At 33.2% G+C, this 18,353-nt stretch overlaps 2 protein-coding genes across 2 annotated transcripts; one reads left to right on the top strand and one right to left on the bottom strand.

Annotated features, from left to right (window-relative positions):
* Nucleotides 1-602: 602 nt before the first annotated feature.
* LOC138323597 (solute carrier family 25 member 16-like) lies at nucleotides 603-12,003 on the bottom strand. The gene is made up of 8 exons (XM_069268313.1): nucleotides 11,732-12,003; nucleotides 11,330-11,422; nucleotides 10,497-10,630; nucleotides 9,912-9,978; nucleotides 8,202-8,390; nucleotides 6,281-6,443; nucleotides 5,829-5,900; nucleotides 603-5,490 (listed from the first exon to the last, which is right to left on the bottom strand). The coding sequence occupies exons 1-8, from the start codon at nucleotides 11,790-11,792 to the stop codon at nucleotides 5,325-5,327; spliced, it is 945 nt and encodes a 314-aa protein (XP_069124414.1). The 5' UTR covers nucleotides 11,793-12,003; the 3' UTR covers nucleotides 603-5,324.
* A 214-nt stretch (nucleotides 12,004-12,217) lies between these two features.
* On the top strand, nucleotides 12,218-16,734 carry LOC138323598 (guided entry of tail-anchored proteins factor CAMLG-like). The gene is made up of 4 exons (XM_069268314.1): nucleotides 12,218-12,322; nucleotides 13,345-13,856; nucleotides 14,210-14,275; nucleotides 14,521-16,734. The coding sequence occupies exons 1-4, from the start codon at nucleotides 12,220-12,222 to the stop codon at nucleotides 14,686-14,688; spliced, it is 849 nt and encodes a 282-aa protein (XP_069124415.1). The 5' UTR covers nucleotides 12,218-12,219; the 3' UTR covers nucleotides 14,689-16,734.
* The last annotated feature ends 1,619 nt before the right edge of the window (nucleotides 16,735-18,353 follow it).

An 18,353-nucleotide genomic window follows, 5' to 3' on the forward strand; every position in this document is an offset into this window, starting at 1 on the left:
CCATGAGATGGAGGGTTAGTGGTAGAATGTCAGACACCTTAACCACTCAGCCACTATGCCATGAGATGGAGGGTTAGAGGTAGAATGCAAGACACCTTAACCACTCAGCCACTCTGCCATGATGGAGGGTTAGTGGTAGAATGTCAATCTTAACCACTAAACCACCAAGACCCAAAAGATGAAAGATTAGACGTAAAGGTCACACAACCGGTACCTTATTCATTCTATCATAAAAACCCAAAGACCGAAGGTGAAGACGAAACGCTTTAACATCTCAGCCACAGTAGCTAACACAGTATACTTGTATATCTATACAAACTGTATAGTGTTGCAATACAGGGACTTTGAAATACCAAAATGGTGTGGGCTGAGTATAATGAGTCCATTTGGTATATCAAAACAAATGTACATGTCCAAGATGGCTTGCCTGTTAACGATCTGGGAGATGGATCGGTCCCAAAATACAATATGTATAACTAGGGCCTTAAAGGGAGTTTACACACGAAATTTGAAAGATATCTTCAGTACTTTCAGAAAAAGAGTGGTAACAAACTTCAACTATCAAAATTCCAGATGGCTGTCTTTCAGTCATCTTGTTGATGGATGAGTCCCAAAATTTACTACAGATATGGCTAGTGGAGTTTTTAACTACAGTAAAACACGGCTATAACAAACACAAAATGCATTAGTATTTTCATTTTCTATGGGATTAAGTTGGTCATGTATGCATACAAAATGTATTAAAAATTATAAAACTGTACTTTTTTCTGTGTACAGCAATTTTAAGGTAACCCAATGTATAAGCAGTATAGTATCTGAAAAACAATACTTTTTTCCATATGTTAAATAATTTCTATTGAATATCTGTCTCCTAATATAGTAGCATATCGCATAATACATTACATGGTAGTACGCATAATAATGACTTTAGAATGTAATGGATAAATTTCAAATTTTTATCCAAGTAAGACAACATTTACAATAGACATGTATTAAACAGTGACTTTGTACACATTTTGAACATAGAAACAATTGTCTATTTACATAAATGAAGACATTATACATGTATTGACATTTTCACATGATTTACCTAAAACAATATCAACTTATACAGTAGCCAGTTATTTATGAGAGTAATTTGGAAATTATTTTGACCTAGAAAAAAAAAGAAAATCAAATTTTAGTAATCAGACTTTCATTATTTGACCTTTTAACAAATTCTTAATATTCTGCAGATACAAATTTTGTCACCATGGTGATAACTAGCGACATTATGAAAATAGCATCCTCACATAAATAACTGGCTATTATCCATAAAAGAAGATTCACCTTCTTGACCATAATTGGAAGTTTTCGAAAATTGACAATAAATATGATTAAAATCAGATACTAGTTGAATTCATAATCACACATGAAAATGGAATCACCAGGTTTCTAAAAGAAAGAATCTGATTTTAATCATCACCTATAGACGTTATAACTATCACTAGATTTCTTTCTAATTTATTAATAAAATATCGACATTTTTAAAGCTAAAACATGTGGAACATTTTATATTTTATACAGAATTTATATTAAACATTCATAATTCTCCTAGACCATTACAGTTACTCAATAAATAATATATTATAAACCGGTTTCGTGTTAATCACAGCCATCAAACAACAAGAGATACAAGAGGTCAGCAGGGCCTGTGTGTCTCACACGACCTTGATTGTTTTTAGGATATACATGTATTAAAGCTAATAATTCATCACAAGCATTCTTTAAGGAACAAACTTCTATCTGTATAGGAAGAGAAAACTAAAAACAATTCAACTAAAAATATTCAACAAAACAAAAAAAATATCTTTAATTGAATAAATCAATGTGATCTATTTGATATTTCATCCTATGACAACACAATCAATTTAGCTCATATTTCCAGAAAATAAACTCTTGCTTCAATAATTGTTTATCCATTATAATATACATTACATATTTCCGATTCCTATCTTGTCATAAACGTTACTTGCCACCCTTACTATTTTGAGAGATAGGTAACTTCTAAATTAACTTTATACATGTACTTTAAATCTAATCTGAGAAGGAAATATAGTTTTAAATTTCAAGTCTATATTGTACATACGGAATAGTTAGCTAAATCGGTCATATGGAAATTCCAAAACTTTGGTGAATAAAGTAAAAAAAAATTCAGTATCAAGCATCTCATTATACAAAAATGCATTACACACTAAATACAAAAATACAATTTTCAGATTTCAAGAAATTTAGCTTTTACATGTACATTACCTCATCTACTGGAACATGAATACAGGTTATCTAAGATAAATACCCTTGTACATTGTATGTATTACATTTTTACCCTGAGTTCTACTGTCTGTGAATTATTTATCTTTTTATTTACTGTTGACAGTCCTTACATATGTATAATATATGAAATCCATTCAGAATAATAGAAACATTGAATAAAACTGAGGATTAAGATAAAATTATATAATAAAAAGGGTTCTACACTTCAAACACCATTAGAAAATTAAACTAATACACAGTTACATGTATATAAAATAAACTATCAATAAAAATAAACCGGGTATATCCTATTCAGGACAGAACTAAAAAATTCTACGTTTGACATTTCTTCAATTAAATACAATAAATTATTAAACAAAACAAGAATGACAAGTACATTAAAACATATAATTTAACTATATCTTTTTTTCACTTTTAAAGTCCCGTTGTGGTCTTCACAAGCATGTAAAAATATTACTTTGCTGGTCATTTAAAAATTTTATAAGGCAATGGAACATTTGAGATCTATCAGAGTTACTTCCCTTCTTTTAACTTCCTGCATACAGTCTGACAGAGTAACTCTGATAGATCATAATAACCTTGGAATGGGACTAATTCACGTACCACATAATACCTGATAACGTTTGAGCTGGACTAGTGGTGACGAAAGTAACTCTTTGTTATCTTCCCGCTGAAATGACGTTAGTATACAGTTAAAGTATGGGGTTGAGCGATATAGCAAGTTTCTGGTTTCCCGAGACTGGCCTATTTCCCGAGGTGGTGATATTATCTTTTGACTTCATTCCATTACCAATAGCAACAAAAGTCCCGCAAAAATATTATCAGGTATCACATGGTACATGAATAAGTCTCATGGAATAGGCTGTTTCATGTACACTGTATACTTTGTTATTGTAATTCACTGATCTTCGGTGGTATCAGTCACAGGGACCTGGCACTAATTTCTAATCAACAGTATTGATATATTTATATTATACTATAATTATATATATTAATATTGTTGGTTAGAAACTTGTGCCCTAATTTCTAACCAACAGTATTGATATATATATTATACTATAATTATATACACTTGTATATTAATGCTGTTGGTTAGAAATTTGTGCCAGGTCCCTGTGGTATCAGTAGTGCATTAGTTAAAGCTTTTTTCAGTGATAGATGGGACACCATCGTCTTCAATCGATTCAGCTAAAATTAATTCCAGAAAAATATTATTCTCTATAAAATTGACATGAACTATAATGTCATTTCTTTCCAATAAAGTTTATTATTAATCATTTTAAAGAAAGTAAATCATTTTACAGTGGATATACTTAATCGTTTGAAAAAGGGTAATTATTACTACAGAGGGTATGTATAAAAAGGGTGAGTTTGAGATTAAAGTTTTAAAACAAGCATTGAACAGTTACAGATTGTGCAGAGACTATACATTAATTAAGAATATTATAATACATTGATTATCTGGTGTTGAGATTAACTCTAAAAAGAACAATAGGATTATATTATCTTTAAACCCTATATATGTTGATCTTTATTTTAAATTCTGTGTCTTGATTAATAGTACCAAGTTAAAAACTTTTCAAATAAAATAAAACAAGTGAAAATAATAAAGGCCATTTTAAAGCAATTTTCAGAAATGCTGTCTTTAGACAGAACACACATGTATACCATTTCACCCCTGAAAGTTCATAATGAACTATTCCAGGATTTGAATTAGAAGAGTTCAAATGTGATTTCAGGGGAAAATGAGAAGTATAAAAAAGTTATACAAAGTAAGAACATTCCAACATAACATTATATTATCTTAAATCTTATTAATTAACATATGTTCAAAATATGTGTACATGTATGCCTTTTTTACAGCTGTCATGGGTAAAATGGATTATGAATATGAGATTTCTACTAAATATATAATTTTTGGTAATGGAAAACATATATTTAAAGAAAAATATGTATTATTATTTATCTTTAGCTGATATGTAAAGACTGATTCTAACATTATTATCTTCTGAGAGTGGTGTAAATATCGCATTTGCTTTAGGATTTCTTGTGCCAAAATTCAAACCAAATATTTCATTGAAGTTTGTCAATTAGACAAGTCTTCATCTTTTTCACATACATAACAGAAAACAGATGTTTAAATCAAAATATATGTTGAATGACTGGAATCCCAGTCTGATCCCGACAGGATCTAATGTATGTAGCTGGTGTAGCTTAGTCAAAATTATCTACTGATATTCATCATTCTCCACTCGCATCTATCTAAGTCAAATGAAGGGAGGTAACTTGGAGTAAAATGCTTGTTCTTAAAACTTGACAAATGATGATGCTGTTACACTGCATGTAACATATATTGACGTACTCATGTACCGGTAATTTGTTTAGCACATGTAAGCTGTCTCACACATACTGTGTAAGACAGAGTTGTCTTTTCCTTAGCAACCTATTGCTTTTCAACAAAAAGAATAAGAGTTAATTTCATTAAAAGCTACATCTGGATCCAGGTCCCAGTCTTTGAGATTTCCCTTAATTGGGGAAGACGGAAATATTCCAGAACCATCAGATGTTCTATTTCTAATCAAACAATGTCAAGGTCAGGAATGAGAAGATCCTCAGAACTATCAAATATCTTCGGAACTATCAAGGGAATGTCCAGTGCCTTATTTGAACAATGTTACATACAAAACAACAAAACATTTCATTATACATGATTGTTAAATGATTTTTTGTCTAAATGCTGTCTCAAGGAAAATGAACAATATAATTTACCATGAAATATATATGCTATCAAAAAATACTGGCAAAACCACAATCGTATACATAATGAATTGCACAAATCACACTATTTCAAACACTGGTCGAGAACCACATGGACCATATCTTTATATCAAAGCTAAAAACATATACAAAAGTTTCGGAAGATAAAAATTTCACATACCAGAATATTTCAGTCACCGATACATGACTAGATATAACTACACAATAATGGAATACCTAATGCTGTCTACTTGTCATGAACTTGTGTCCAGACCAAGCAGCTCTTTGAAAGTTTCATTCATTGTGAATGACACAGCATACATTGGCACACCCCTCATATAGTTTATACTCATCCCTCTGTACAGACCACGAAACACTCCATCTTCTCTGTACACCATCAACAGTATCTGGTACCACTTCCTATCAACACAATACAGAAATATAGCTATTCATGTTATAAGAGCAGCCTTCTGCCACTGTCAACAAAATGTGTGTTTAATTTGTATAACATGTTTCCCAATGGATTTAAAATAAATAAATATCTACACAGCAGGATCAAAGAGTATTCAAGCGAAATGTGTTCAACCTGTACAAAACCATATTCATTACAAGCTTAACATAAGCAAAAATACCTAATTAGCATGTAAACAACACGACACTTATCATGAAGGGAACTAACTATGAAAATGACAAAGAAAAAATATGTTAAACCTTCACATGTAAAATTGGTTTCTCAGTGATTTTATTTTGTAGTTTACCTTTTGTATTTGTGAGATTCTGGAAGCATTTTTGACAGTTGAACTCTCCTTCTCACCACATCTAGTGGGTACCTATAACACAAATGTCTATTAGGTTATTTCTATGTAGCTATAATATCACCAAAGTTTACTAATGTTACAGCACTGGGGTAATTTTCAACAAAGTAAAAACTAAGATAACTTACTTTAAAGACAATGTGACTAATTGACATTTTATATTGCATCTATTGGGATGATGCAAAAGCTGATAATAATCTAGCATTCGTGTTATTTCAGCAAGAAGATCACAAAGAGTTACTGTCCATTTCAATTGGAAATACTGGTACCACACAAACGTGCAAAACAAATGTTTTATCTGTAGAAAAAGCCTTAATTATGATATGTAGTCCATACTTATTTTCCAGGCAGCGTATTGTATCATGGATTTTCAATTTATGCATTCTAGTACTTACGCTAGAGTTTGTCCCATAGCTCCAGCAAACCCACCACAAAATATTTTGGCTGAGGTTCTCAGTACAAGTGTGTCTGGATTGTTGGGGTTGCTGCGACCAAGGTAGTCAGGGAAATATTGTAAACACAATTCCTTCAATGTCTCAAAACTGTAGAATGAAATTCCTGAGAAAAAGAAAAGAAAATATTTTCTTTATATCAGAAACAAAGACATTTTACATACTATGATGCCAACATATATCTATACTGAACAGTTTAACGAAAGAAGAGTAATATGTCTTAAATAAATAAAACATAAAAATAAATCTTAAGGAGAGGGCGTGTATATTGTAAATAAAACCTTTGTTGGCAAAGGAAAGTTCTTACAAGTCACTTTGAAGGAATCCCTTTTAATGCATAAAATGCTGCACTAAAATATGTGTATCTTTCATATATCCAATATGGTGATTGTGTAAACATCATTGCCTTTGCCCTAAAATTTGATTATGCAAAAAAAGTACCCAAAAGTATGCTTACTAGTCAAAATCATTCATGACAATTGACATGAAAATATTTCTGTCTTAAAAGCATTGATAAAACAGTGGTATTGCATAAGACAAATATTTTTATAACTGTTGTTTGTTTCCTACTTGTTAGAACATGCTTGGGTTTAATTTTATTTTGTCTGATCAAAAACAAGGGTCTTTAAAGGATGAACCTGGATAAGAAGATGAGCAACACAGGAGCAGTGTTTCTTTTACCCTGTACAGGCTGGGGATATCTGCAATTTTACCGCTGTGGTATTTTTCAATCTCAATTCACAAGATCTTTGCTCAAGCTCACATTGGATAAGAGAAAAAGAATCATTCACCTTCTATGGGGTAAGACAGGAGACTTCAACCCTTGGGATAAGATTCTTTAGCTGTCAATTATGAGGCTTTGTTGAGTGTTTGTTTCCTACTTGTTAGAACATGCTTGGGTTTAATTTTATTTTGTCTGATCAAAAACAAGGGTCTTTAAAGGATGAACCTGGATAAGAAGATGAGCAACACAGGAGCAGCATTTCTTTTACCCTGTACAGACTGGGGATATCTGCAATTTTACCGCTGTGGTATTTTTCAATCTCAATTCACAAGATCTTTGCTCAAGCTCACATTGGGTAAGAGAAAAAGAATCATTCACCTTCTATGGGGTAAGACAGGAGACTTCAACCCTTGGGATAAGATTCTTTAGCTGTCAATTACGAGGCTTTGTTGAGTGTTTGACAACTTAAGAATCTTACCCTGAGGGTTGAGATTCTCCTTTCTCTTACCCCGGACAGGGATATCCACAGTTTTAAATGGTGTGAGATTTTTCTATCTCACCCTAGGGTAAAGACAAGTTACACAAGATTTTTGCTCGTGCTCAACAATAGTATGACATCACAACAAAAGTATCATGACGTCACCGTAATAGTATAATAACGTCACTACAACAATGAAATGATGTCACAAAGTCAAGACAGCGACTGTTTGAGGTCACGTCATCCTCGCTTGCATAAGTGACACATTTATCAGAGACCCAAAGTGGTGCACGAGGTAAGAAAAAAAGAATCATTTACCCTCTTTGGGATGAGACAGGAGACCTCAACCCTCGGGGTAAGATTATTTTAAAGCTGTCAAACACTCAGCAAAGCCTCATGTTTGACAACTTAAGAATCTTACCCCTCAGGTTGAGATTCTCCTGTCTCACCCCAAAGGGAGTGAAAGATTCTATTAGTCTCACCCCAAAGGGTATGAAAGATTCTATAATGAAATCCAAAGAAAAAAATACCAACTAACGGTCAGTACCTGGCAACTGCCCCATGTCTGTTTCAAACTTGCAAATCAGAGGTGGAAGCTGCTTATATTATGTCCAAACAGATTCAACCTCTATCACTGGATTATTTTTGTTTCCTGAACTTACCAGCATAAGGTACCATGCCTAGTAGTGTAGGTACCATCCCTCGATACAGAGCTGGAACTCCACCCTCGTGGAATCTAATGGACCGGAATGCGTCCACAAGACCAGTGTAAATATGTTCCCCGGATACCTGGAATGCCAGTCTGGCCCTCACCATGTCTAGTGGATATGTACACAGTACGGCTGTCAGGCCTGTAAAAAAGGCAGAATAGGCCTGTTAGTGACCACTAATTACTACTCTATATAACTTCAGTTATTTCCCAATACTACCACCTAAATGCTTTGACTCAACTTTTTGTTTTTGTTGTATAAGAGAGTTACTACAGTACAACTTGTCAAAACTTGCCCATTTCTATTCGAGATCCCTGTGTAATTTTACAACATTTTCCTTATTAATTATAGTTATTAAAACCTTTATAAAACATGTATATAATGGCCAAATACCCTGCTCCAAAAGACATCCAGTCTAGATGAATTACACTGTAAAGCATATCTGGTCTCACCTGGGAGTTATCTCCCTTTATTCTTTCATAAACCATGTGAATGTTTTAAGTTTACCTACATAGTTTATTTGTCAACCACATTTTACATAAAGAGAAGTCTTAGATAATCTATGCCTGATGTCCTATTGATGTTATAACATTCTTGTCAATAATGTAATTTAAAATCAAAATTGTTAATGAAATGTAACATAAACGTATAGACAATTATTTTTTTGGAGATGAAATTTTCACAATTTTGTTATCACGGTAGGGAATGTACGTCACAAACATTACTAAGAGAACAATGTAATGGCTGCTGTGAGGCCCGCCTTGCAGTAAGTTTACCTCTGTTTGTTTCTTTATCAATTATCTTATTAATAATCAATGCCAATTTAAAGTACTTTTAATTCATTCAAGATTCATCAGCTGTGAATGAATTTCTTACAGAATGTCCTGTTTTTTCAAGCATTCAAGGACAAACATTGTATGCTCATAGATCTAACATTGCTATCGTTAGGACTTCTACGTGGAAATGAAGCAAATTGACCCTAAATCCCCTTCTCTAGCATATTTAAATATTCTAAAATGATTGTAAGCCATACCAAACTCATTTAAAACAGTGTTTGCTAAATGAGCAAGAACAACTTGTATAAGAACTTTTGGAGGAGGAGGATACCGTTAGAACATAGAATTGCATGGCTAACGTCAGGACACATTCATGTAAAGCAATATAAAAATTGTGTAAACCTGTTGTGTAAAAGATGTAGGCAGTGCTTGTTGAAATTTGAAGAAAACCCATAGCTGATGTAGCTTCTCTCCAAACATGCAATAGCTTACCGAACCAGCCTGAATAGGCATATGCAGATTCCCCAAAATAAAACAAGGCAAATGAATGTCGCTTATAAATGTGAAAAAATCACATTCACACCAAACTTTCGGAAACATTATGAGAAAAGGCACAAGCAGAAACATGGTTCATGCCATTCATGCTTTAAATCTAAAGACATGTCTGACATAGCATAACGGCAGCCATTACGTTGTTCTCTTAGTAACGGTTTTTTACATTCCCTACTATGGTTATGATTGTGAAAATATTTAATCTTAAGAAAATATTGCAGCATATATACTCTGGAAAACAAATCATTGAAAAATAATTTCTCATTTTCAATAAATTTGGAAAAATTTTAGTCCTGGTAAATATTCAGCTATACAGTATACAAATGACACGTACCTGCCAGCGAGCCTGAGGTCAGTCGAATTAGGTGGACATTACCTTCACTATGTAAATGTCTCAATGCCTGTGAGAGTAAAAATCATATGAAAATAAAAATTTCCTTTTGACAATATTTATGCTATGCTCTATTATCTTGCATTTAATCTAGATTACATGCACCTTAATCATATTGTTATTATCAATATTTATAAATCTGTCAACTTCTATGTTCGTATAGTCTTACGATTAGAGTCCACCAACTGATTTTATAATATGACTAAATTCTATATGTTTCACTGGTGATTATAATTTGTGAAAATAATTTGCCATGAAAAAGATTTGTCAAGTAAAATAGAACTTTTTAAACTGTAAAACACAATATCAAATTGCCATGAAAAAGTAGTGATTGAGGCATAAAAAAGGATTCTTGGGTTGCTTTCTCTAAATATTACTTTAAACCATCGCTTCATTCAAATAGTGACTATATAAAGATAAGTTACTTTTAAGTACTAATTATTCTGTGTAATGAAATATTAAGCATTAAATGAAGCTTTTCACTAACACGTTTGTAGTTATTTCATTATATTGAATGATATGCATCACCTGCTTGTAGAGGTCAAATGAAGTGAATTGGATAGCGGCATAGGGAAACATCCTGAGCATATGTACTCCGTTTCCTTTGTACAGGCTGAAGAAACCTTCTTTGTTCTTGACTTGTATCAATGAGGAAATTACACCTTAAACATACACTTGATATTCTAAAATCAAATATAGGTATCATATTTACTTATTGAAACATTAATTTATATGCTATAAAATTTCCATTCTATAATGGTAATAATTTTCTCGTATATCAATTATAAATGCATATAATATGACTACAAAATAAAATGTAATGAATATAGAGATCAATTGATGCAGATTATGAGTTACTTTAGCACCATATGAGAGACCACTGGTCAGTTGATTTATTATCGATTGCTATTTTGCTGACTGTTTGAGACAACTACATTGTATGTTAATTATAATATTTATCATCATTCTTGGGTAATAATCATAACAGACATGTCAGAATTCATATTCAGAATTAGGATGTTCCTTGGAATTTACTACTATTAGCATACTTATTGATCATGAATAAGTTCAACAAGGACAGCAATATTGATTTTGTATTGTATCAATATATATAATTATGTGGACATTATCTGGTACAAATACTCTAACCTATGAGACTTTGATAATGATCGATCAATAAAACTTTCAATGTATGAGAAAAATTAATGCTCAAATATTTTTGCTTCAGCAATGAAACACTTGTGAAACATTTACGTCCTCATATCCACTGCATATATAATTTATCAGGTAGAATAAGGACTCGTACATGTGTAGGAGTAAACCGTTTTGTGCTCTAATATCAATATTTTGGATAGTGTTACCTAAATGTTTATAATGTTGATTATGAGCCTGTAAGAGGATTTTGATTCTGTCCAGAGGAGCAACAGCAGTTTTAGCACAACATCCAGCAGCACCTGAAAAAAATAAACATGCATGGGTTAGATGTTATAAATATTAAATATAAAGTTCATAATTTCAGTTGTTCGTCAATTTCTTGCACTGCTTTTGACACTACTTTTGAGTTTTACTAGTTTTTTTCCCGATGAGAGGTCAGCTATGAAGTTTGAATAGTAGTGTGCATTGTGAGCATACTTTATAAAAAAAGTGAATACATGTACTTAAAACTTGTAAACATGGATTGCCTATTTCGAAAAACGGAATATCTGAATAAAAATGATAATGACAACCATAATTTGGAAAATCATTAATTCCATACATCATACCTCCAGCTAGAAGTTTCTTTGCTAAATGGTTGAAGGATTGAGACTGTAGAGCATCAGACATGGTTGTAAGTTATCAATGCTTGCTATCAACACCAATCGGAGGTTTCTTCGTAAACTAGTAAGTTTCCTTGAACTTGAACTAGATCAAATTATGTCAAGTCCCTAGCCATTGTCATGCTTGATCTTGTTCTTTGATGGTGGTTAGCTTGGGGTAATCATCGAAAATGGCTCTCAAGCATATGAAATCAAATGAAAGTTACATATGCCCGGAAGTTACCTGTGACATTGGAGTTATCCGCATTTCCGTAAATTTGTTGTCATTTATAAAAAAGAATTTACTTTAAAAAATTCATATAAGTTAAACATAAAATGAATGTAACTTAAATACATTATATTCAGTATATCTTTAATGGTTTTATTGACAAGTGAAAGGTAAAGAGCAAGATATTTAAAATCATACGAAACTAAAATATATATTAACTTTCAAAATGGCGGATCTTGAAGCACGAAGAGCAGCAAGAAATAGAAAAATATTGCAGAATCGTGAGAAACGTATGAATACATTGTATGGGCGGAAAGATACTGACACAGGTATGCAAAGACTTTTGATCCCAACATAACCTAAACATTTCCCTATTGTTTTAATGATTTAAAAAACATTTTCATCCGACATAAAACATACACTTTCAAACTTCAATGAACTTACTCTTCAGTTTGCGCAGCATCAATCTGAATTTTCCGACGATCTTGCTACATATGTAACCCTCATTAATACTAGCCGGGGGCCTGATGGGCGAGGTCAAAAGGGATATATTTCGCTGTTACCATATAAACGACTTCTTCTCTGCAGCTAAGCATCTGAGAATATATGGTAGCATCCCTGGGGAAGGGATTCAAAATTATTATGATGCGGCTAACCCTCCAGGGCCTTAGGCGCGGGGCCAAAATGTTCAATTAGGCTACTATTTTCATATCAATTACTTTCTCTCTAAAACTATGTATTGGATTGCAAATTTGTATGTTATCTATAGCATCATTATATTGTTGGGATTCAAAATTAACAGATCATGGGGTCAATTTTGCTAATTTATTCAATTGTAAGAGTCTTTGCGATAATTGCTAAAAAAACAAAACAGGTGCGCGAAACAGGCTCTCTAGGCCTCTTGTCTGAGAAGGACCCCATTTATGTAATATATGTACCCAGTGCAAACCCTGTAATACATTGTACATGCAAACACATCAAAGCCTCCCAAGATACACATGCAGTCATACATTATGCAATGCATCATATACAGGGAGGCTGTCATTAATAAGTGTAGCATAATCATTAAATCAACCAACCCAAAGTTTCATCATAAATGAAAATTACTGTATTCGACCCAATAAGTGTGCAGAGAAACCTATACAGGCTTCATATAGTTTCAGTCTGTTTTTAATTCGAGGTAAGTGAAAATAGCCTTAAAAAAGGGATAAGGGTAGCTTATTGGGTCGAAATTTGAATACAGTAATTATGTGAGGATGCGATTATTGAAAGATTGTTTTGACATGGTTCTCCTTATTAGTGATCTGTTGTTAACATATATAGTATAATGTTATTTTGTTTTATTTTTTAGGTGACGATCTGACATCATATGCAGAAAATAATTCTAAAGAATCAGAATCAGTACAGCAAGATATATATGGAAATAATGAAACTTCACCTGCAGTCACAAAACAGAAAAGAAATGATGATGATGTTGATTTATTAAACATATCCAATAATAAGACCCGAGACTCGGAATCAATCTCTCACTTCTCTGATAACACTGTAACAAGGGAAGCTGGAGAAATTGCTTTCCCTTCAGGTATTAAAACCTCAGATAGACTTCATTCTCAGCAATCAGATACAGACACTGTGCGTCACAGAGCTACAAGGAACACCGTAAAGATCCAACAGTCAACCCTGCCTACGGAAAGTAAAAAACCCAGTAAAGCACCATCTGTTGAAGAAGACATCAAACCCAGTTCTGCTACAGAGCGATCACCGCAGCATCAGTTCAATCTTCTCAGACTGGCCGGATGTGTATTTGTTGCAATCCTATCCAGAGTAGTGCTTCAGTTGGGAATAGGTCTCTTTTATTTTCAGGTAAATTTTCTTCTACATATAACTTATTCAACCCTAAAGACACATTTGAACTCTTCAAAATTCAACCATTGGAATAGTTCATTATGAATTTTCAGGGGTGAATGAGTAATACCTGGAGAAATATATATATACTTGCATTACCGTCATTGTAAATCTATAGTACATTGTAATCAGTTAACACAGTTCACAAATGTAAAATGAATTTATTTTTTAGAATGATATCAAATCATGTTAATAAGTATTTATTTTGTAAGGTTTTTTAATTTCTAAAGCAAAAAATATGGTTAAAAGATACAAATGTCTGAACAGATTTAATTTAGATTTTTTAAAACACAATTTTTTTTACATTTCAGACCATTGTCTTGCCATTTGCAGCACTACAAGGAGCACTGTATTACTACAAAATCAATTTTGTTAAGGTAAAGTCTTTAATAGGTAACATATGTTAAATCTGTTGTTTTAATACTATGGTATCGTTTTATGCCTGGATATTAATTGACTCTCATTTACTGTAAACCAACTTTCTTTTGTGATTGCTGAATTTTGTGACTTCCATTTTACAACAAGTTCGCGATGAAGGACACTGCCCTTTGGGCCTCTTATTTATTGCATGTTGATGATCTACATGTGTACACAATAGTTCAATTGTTTGGATTCTTTTCAGGATATCCCCTACAAAGGAACAGCAATGTCTAGTGCCTTGATGTTGTGTGGTTTGAAGCCAGAAGTAATCACTACCTATAATAAAATCATGGGCAACATAGCAGGAATATACGAAGACTTCTCCATTTACCTATTTGCATTCTTCTGCAGCAACATGCTCATGACATGAGGGTTCGTAGTTTTGGGGTGTTTTTTTTTTTTTATAGTTATTTTGGTATAGAGATATTTATGTAACATATATATTGGAACTAGCATAATGAGATGAATGAAGGAAATACACATGTTTTTGATGTTACTAGTCAACTTAAGAGTAATGTGTTAACTTTATGGTACCCCTAGATACTTGTATCATTAAATCACTAATTGTCATGAAATTCAATGCTTGATCCCTTGGAATAATGTGGAATAATGCAGATGAGTCTTCTATGACTTTTGACATCATGATACAGTATTTTCATGATAAAACATACAGCATTTGTGCATTATGTTGGTATATGCCAGTACACAATGAAGGGCAGGATTGCCCGGCAGCTATATCCATATTTTTAGGTCATCTGAACCGAAGGAATGTTTGGATTAACATTTGTCATTTTTCAAACAAAAAATGCTGGATATCTAAAAGCTCATCATGTTTGCTTGAGTATGGTTTAAGTAGGTCAGTCAATCTTGTCAACAAAGGTCACACAAGAGATCAAGAAAAAAGGACTGCCAAGTGACCATTGTGGTACCCTGAGAATGTGGTTTTATTAACCCTTTCACCACTGTAGGCCATAATGGACTCATCCAGATCAATTGATGGTGGAGTCTACTAAAGTTACATAGGGGTGAAAGAGTTAAGCAAGTGGTTGCTAAACAGACAAGTTTGACTGTACTGGTACATCATACTTTTAAAACAATATTTTTAATTTCTTGGTTATTTTACTTACATATTTTATCATGACATGGGACCATAAGCTCCAAATTCTCTGCTTATGCTTGCCATTGCCTTTTGTCATTTAGTTGGCCATATAAATCTCAAATCTTTATGTTTTTTGTTGAATATCAGCCATAAGTGAATGATGATTTGACAGTGGTAGGAATCATAATATGTGTTCACACTCTATGGACATAGGCATTAAATTGCTGGTTGTGCTATGAAAATGATCAATACATCGTTATAAGAGTTACAAAGTCTGACAAAAACCATTTAAAAATTATTTATTTCATAATTATTTTACTTTCTTTCAACTTTAGAAAAGTTTTGTTTAAGGAAAGTCTAACGCCATGAATTGCAGATGGTACATTTATATCTCAATTGTAAACATGCATGTTGCCTATTATATCCCAATCATTTACCATATTTGCATGTATTGGAAAAGTGCTAAATTTGAATTTTTGTTTGTTTGTGACATAATGTTAATTATGTGATATCAACTGCCTAAAATAATGAACTATGAGAGACCCACTGCTATATGTTTGACTACTTAACTTGTGTGTTACTATTGACAGTACCATATATTGATAATGAACAAGCGTAAAGTGTATTGAGTTTATTTGTACAAATAAGTACCAGTATCATGAAATATACATGTAACAAAATTGATTTATGATTTGTTATAAGCATGTTGATTTTAGATTAAGATCTTATAAACACTAACTTATTTTTGCCACAACTTTTAATAATTAACTATTCAAATGTGGCAACGTTATTTCATGATTTATAGTCACAGTGGTATGTATGGTTCCTTTGTACCTTAATGTACACAGGATATCTTCATAGGGATGAAGTTTCTAATCATTCACCAAATTCACCAAAATGGAATCGATTGCAAAAAAATTTGTTGGCTTACAGAAATTGGTGAAGCTTAAAAAATACCCAATTCATCAGAAATATTCAAATTTGATGTTAAAGACATTCAACAACAAGCACCAATTTAATATGTTCAAATTTCTTTTTGCTATACAAATAAACAGATTAAGGCTTAACTAAATAATTGTGAAAAATGGCAGATGGGATTACATGGAGAAACTTCACTTTTGCAGAGTTATGCATTTTTAATGAGCATGCTGTTAAAGAATGGATTGCAAACCCTATCCATAGACATTAATTAAGCTTATTGTTTTATTGGGGATCTTCTTAGGGATAATTGTATATTTTCTTTGTCAAAATACATAGTGATCTGTATTTGCATGTTGTTTTATATTTTAGAAAAAAGTTCAATAAATATTTAATTTAGTAGGAAATGGTCTTGTGTTATTATTCCCTTAATCAAATATCATACTACATGTACAGTAATATTAAAGAAATGATGCATCTGTAAGTGGTGGAAAGCGAGAATTTTGGAGAATTTTGGGATTCCTTAAATTTTTGTGAAACTGTCTGTATGGGCCCAGGTAACATTACTATTGTTGAGTTTTTTAGCCCACCATCATGGTGGGCTATTCAAATCGCCTTTCGTCCGTGGTCCGTCGTCCGTCCGTCCTCCTCCGTCCGTCCGTCCGTCCGTTAACAATTCTTGTTACCGCTATTTCTCAGAAAGTACTGAAGGGATCTTTCTCACATTTCATATGTAGGTTCCCCTAGGACCCTAGTTGTGCATATTGCATTTTGGGACCGATTGGTCAACAAGATGGCCGACAGGCGGCCATCTTGGATTTTGATAGTTGAAGTTTGTTACCACTATTTCTCAAAAAGTGCAGAAGGGATCTTTCTCAAATTTCATATACAGGTTCCCCTAGTACCCTAGTTGTGCATATTGCATTTTGGGACGGATCGGTCAACAAGATGGCCGACAGGCGGCCATCTTGGATTTTGATAGTTGAAGTTTGTTATCGCTATTTCTCAAAAAGTGCAGAAGGGATCTTTCTCAAATTTCATATGTAGGTTCCCCTAGGGCCCTAGTTGTGCATATTACATTTTGGGACCGATCGGTCAACAAGATGGCCGACAGGCGGCCATCTTGGATTTTGATAGTTGAAGTTTGTTACCGCTATTTCTCAAAAAGTGCTGAAGGGATCTTTCTCAAATTTCATATACAGGTTCCCCTATGACTCTTGTTGTGCATATTGCATTTTGAGACTGATCGGTCTACAAGATGGCCAACAGGCGGCCATCTTGGATTTTGATAGTTGAAGTTTGTTACCGCTATTTCTCAAAAAGTGCAGAAGGGATCTTTCTCAAATTTCATATAAAGGTTCCCCTATGACTCTTGTTGTGTATATTGCATTTTGGGACTGATCGGTCAACAAGATGGCCGACAGGCGGCCATCTTGGATTTTAATACTTAAAGTTTGTTACCGCTATTTCTCAAAAAGTGCTGAAGGGATCTTTCTCAAATTTCATATATAGGTTCCCCTAGGACCCTTGTTGTGCATATTGCATTCTGGGACTGATCGGTCGACAAGATGGCCGACAGGCGGCCATCTTGGATTTTGATAGTTGAAGTTTGTTACCGCTATTTTTCAAAAAGTGCAGAAGGGATCTTTCTCAAATTTCATATACAGGTTCCCCTATGACTCTTGTTGTGTATATTGTATTTTGGGACTGATCGGTCAACAAGATGGCCGACAGGCGGCCATCTTGGATTTTGATACTTGAAGTTTGTTATCGCTATTTCTTAGAAAGTACTATAGCGATCTGTCTCAAATTTTATATATAGTGTGTTTGAAAAAGTTTGAAAAGCAGGGAAAGATCCCTCTTTCCATTGTCAGACATAGATCATTCTTAGTTGGGTGCCAAGATCCCTCTGGGATCTATTGTTGAGTTTTTTTAGCTTATTTTTAATGCTACCAATTTAAACTCTTATTGTTACTGGTATATGGTTGTCCCTAGGAGGCTTCTGCACAAAAGTTCAA

The sequence above is a fragment of the Argopecten irradians genome, chromosome 5 (genome assembly GCF_041381155.1).
Source record: "Argopecten irradians isolate NY chromosome 5, Ai_NY, whole genome shotgun sequence".
NCBI lineage: Eukaryota > Metazoa > Mollusca > Bivalvia > Pectinida > Pectinidae > Argopecten > Argopecten irradians.

What these genes read in the sequence shown, in the direction of transcription:
- LOC138323597 (XM_069268313.1), bottom strand. Translation starts at nt 11,792, where the DNA reads ATGTCTGATGCTCTACAGTCTCAATCCTTCAACCATTTAGCAAAGAAA. An exon ending in TCAACATTATAAACATTTAG is followed by an intron (nt 10,631 to 11,329) that starts GTAACACTATCC and finishes TGTATGTTTAAG; the next exon opens with GTGTAATTTCCTCATTGATA. An exon ending in AGGCATGGTACCTTATGCTG is followed by an intron (nt 6,444 to 8,201) that starts GTAAGTTCAGGA and finishes TCTTTTTCTCAG; the next exon opens with GAATTTCATTCTACAGTTTT.
- LOC138323598 (XM_069268314.1), top strand. Translation starts at nt 12,220, where the DNA reads ATGGCGGATCTTGAAGCACGAAGAGCAGCAAGAAATAGAAAAATATTG. An exon ending in GCGGAAAGATACTGACACAG is followed by an intron (nt 12,323 to 13,344) that starts GTATGCAAAGAC and finishes TTTATTTTTTAG; the next exon opens with GTGACGATCTGACATCATAT. An exon ending in TAGGTCTCTTTTATTTTCAG is followed by an intron (nt 13,857 to 14,209) that starts GTAAATTTTCTT and finishes TTTACATTTCAG; the next exon opens with ACCATTGTCTTGCCATTTGC.